The 3,507-nt window shown below is 37.9% G+C and overlaps 1 protein-coding gene across 7 annotated transcripts in view; it reads right to left on the reverse strand.

Annotated features, from left to right (window-relative positions):
* Nucleotides 1-3,507, reverse strand: part of LOC110456299 (suppressor of tumorigenicity 7 protein homolog) — a 60,230-nt gene that overhangs the window by 16,034 nt on the left and 40,689 nt on the right. For all 7 annotated transcript variants that reach the window (XM_021506977.1, XM_021506966.1, XM_021506957.1 and 4 more), the window contains exons 6-7: nt 2,720-2,774; nt 2,058-2,157 (exon numbers count right to left, since the gene is read on the reverse strand). In XM_021506977.1, coding sequence (XP_021362652.1) covers nt 2,058-2,157; nt 2,720-2,774 — 155 coding nt within the window. The remainder of the gene's footprint in view (nt 1-2,057; nt 2,158-2,719; nt 2,775-3,507) is intronic.

A 3,507-nucleotide genomic window follows, 5' to 3' on the forward strand; every position in this document is an offset into this window, starting at 1 on the left:
TCCCCCCCCCCCCCCCCCCCCCCAAAATACAATAACCAAATAATATCCAAATAATTTTGTTGACAAGACAATCCTATTATCCATGCAGATAGCCTAATCTTCACTCCATACAAACAAATTTACTTAACACTGGCCATGGTAGCTCCTCAGAAGTGTGAACATGTTGCATTGTTCTATCTTTAGATACCATTAATCATCTTGTGGCTCCATTAATTATTTAACCGGAATTATGTCGGTTACCACAGATACAAGGCCTACCCTATCTGTCACACTGCTTCTGAAACCAATGACGTCAGAAGGCTAGAGGCACTGGCTTGTTGTCTACAGCCTCTGCAGCTACTGCACTGGTAACCGTTACTGAGTTTAACCTTTTCTCTAGTGGTCCGAGCTAATAAATCATTCACCCCTGAAATTTTATAATGAACTATTCCAACCTTTGAATTGGAAGAGTTCAAATGTGTCTTCAGGAGTGAATGAGTTAAAGAATCAAGAACAGGAGTAGTGATTCTCCCATGCACTGTCTCATAAATACGACTTTATTTAATACAAGAGGTCCAGAGGGACTGTATCCGTGACTGCTATTTATTGTTTGTCTGGGCCATAGCTCTTGTTCAACCTTGAATTGAATTCTACAACTTTACTATGAGTTTTTCTACAACTTAGCATCAGGCTTGGTACAAACTGACCTGGTCAAACTAATGAAATACAAAATTTCTAGACTGGTTGAAAGCCAAAAAAGTTGTTTTACATTTAAAATCACTGCAAAAAAAATATGAACACTTTGTCTGGGAAAAAAGGAGATAACTGGTACTAATTTTCATTGTAGTAAGTATCTTTATAACTACAGAGAAAGTCTAACAAATATCCAGGCCTACAAATGTCCAGGGTGACCATCTTAGAATTTTAATCCGACAGAAAATATACCAACACTTCCTCAAGGACAAGGACATGACAGGATGATTTATAGTAAATGGTGTAAAAATTGAACTTAAGTAGTAAAACATTCCTCAGCCAATGAAAGGTCATGGGGGCCATCTACAAGTAAGAAATGGCCAGAATATTACCATCACTTGGTCGGGACCATGGTAGAACCATGAATTGTCTTTGATAAATTCAGAAAGACTGTAACTAAGGTGAAGTCGAAAATGTCTCGGCCAATCAGGGTGGTCATCTTGTATTTCAATTTAACCCAAAAATTATGAATTCTTGGTAGGGTTGTTTGAGGTAAAAAGATTTGTAAAGGTGTTATAAAGGTGGTGCTACTCTATATTACAGGATTAGGTATGTATGGACTCATCAGGACCTGGGATAGTAGGGTGTAGGTAGGTATTAAGGTGGTGCTACTCTATATTACAGGATTAGGTAGGTATGGACTCATCAGGACCTGTGATAGTAGGCTGTAGGATTGGGTGGGGAGGTATAAAGGGGGTGCTACTCCATATTACGGGATTAGGTATGTATGGACTCATCAGGTCCTGGTATAGTAAGGTGTAGGTAGGTATAAAGGTCGTGCTACTCTATATTACTGGATTAGGTAGGTATGGACTCATCAGGACCTGGGATAGTAGGGTGTAGGATTGTGTAGGTAGGTATAAAGGTGGTGCTACTCTTTATTACAGGATTAGGTAGGTATGGACTCATCAGGACCTGGGATAGTAGGGTGTAGGATTGTGTGGGTAGGTATAAAGGTGGTGCTACTCCATATTACAGGATTAGGTATGTATGGACTCATCAGGTCCTGGTATAGTAAGGTGTAGGTAGGTATTAAGGTGGTGCAACTCTATATTACAGGATAAGGTAGGTATTGACTCATCAGGACCTGGGATAGTAGGCTGTAGGATTAGTTTGGATAGGTATAAAGGTGGTGCTACTCTATATTACTGGATTAGGTAGGTATGGACTCATCAGGACCTGGAATAGTAGGGTGTAGGATGGTGTGGATAGGTATAAAGGTGGTGCTACTCTATATTACAGGATTAGGTAGGTAGGGACTCATCAGAACCTGGAATAGTAGGGTGTAGGATTGTGTGGGTAGGTATAATGTTAAAGTAACTTACGATGTGTGGATTCGTGTTGTGAGCTCTGATGCTGCGTTTGTTGAGATTTTCTATAGTTCACTTCTGCAGCTTTGTACGCCTGTTTGAACATTTTCTCTGCCTGCAACACAAAGATATACCAGGCATTGGAGAGGCAAGCACGACTACATCAACAAACTAACAGCTGATAACAGGTCTGATAGCAATAACCTCCCAATTAACAGGGTCACAAGTCAAAGGAAATCTATTTAACAACAAAACATTCAAATGTCTTCAAATTTCCAAAACATTAATTTGGAAACCCGAGATCAGGTAGGGTATCTCCTATCAGTGGAGTCCTGTATAGTAAATAAAACGATTTTTAACAAGTTCTCAGTAATCAATGAAGGCTTTGTTTAATTAGATTTAAGCTATGTGTCAGTCTCTTCAATCAAATAATCAGCTGGTTAATAAAATATAACGTGTAGACACAAGTCAATGTTCCTCCTCCTGACAATTAGAACTTGGTATTTATTATCGTTGCGGGACCTCTAAACGATTTATCTTAGTCCCAACCAATATTTCATCATTTTAACACATGTTGCAAATTCAATTAAGAATTAGGGACTTTGACAAATGTTCAGTGCACTTCTATACAGGCAGAACAATCTGTACACGTTGATAGATAATGAAGATTTCCTTACATCGGCTATAGTGCTGGTGTCCTCCTCAGCCAGGAGTATAATTGCTGTTGGACACCTGAAATTTGAAAATACAAATCCTCTTACGATTATGTCTACAAAATTTAAATCCCCCTTACGACAACTTATGGAAACAAGATTCCTCTTATAACTACAATCAGGCTAATTACACTGCAGTGATATTATTGTGATCTTCACGGCGAGATTAAATTTGCAGTAAGAAAGTTCACTGATTGACCTTTTAATAGATCCTAAGAATAAACATCATATAATATTGTGTTAGTTTTATTTGTGATATCATAAATGTAAAACTGAAATATGCCAAGAACAGGTGACTCAGCAGCTTGAATTGTGAAACATTATACTTCATATAGAACAACTTGACCAGCCATTCCAATGTTTCCTATTATGGTATGGCCTTCATGACATGGATGGCTATGATCTGATCTAATAATAGATAATGCATCAAAATATATTTTATAATATCTGGACACACTTTCATAAATAGATTACAATATTCAAAACAGAAATACATGTTTCTACAATTAACTTTTGAAAATAATGTATCAAACCTTCTGTAACTATTTCCTTCTATCAAGAGCCTTTGAAATTAACACATTTGATCCTGAGAGTACTCCCCCAGGAGGAAGGTGTGTGGTTTTGTCATTATACTTACTTAGGTGGGAAGGTGTGTGGTTTTGTCATTATACTTACTTAGGTGGGAAGGTGTGTGGTTTTGTCATTATACTTACTCGGGAGGGAAGGTGTGTGGTTTTGTCATTATACTTACT

This window comes from Mizuhopecten yessoensis, unplaced genomic scaffold (genome assembly GCF_002113885.1).
Source record: "Mizuhopecten yessoensis strain PY_sf001 unplaced genomic scaffold, ASM211388v2 scaffold1011, whole genome shotgun sequence".
In the NCBI taxonomy this organism is placed as follows: Eukaryota; Metazoa; Mollusca; class Bivalvia; order Pectinida; family Pectinidae; genus Mizuhopecten; species Mizuhopecten yessoensis.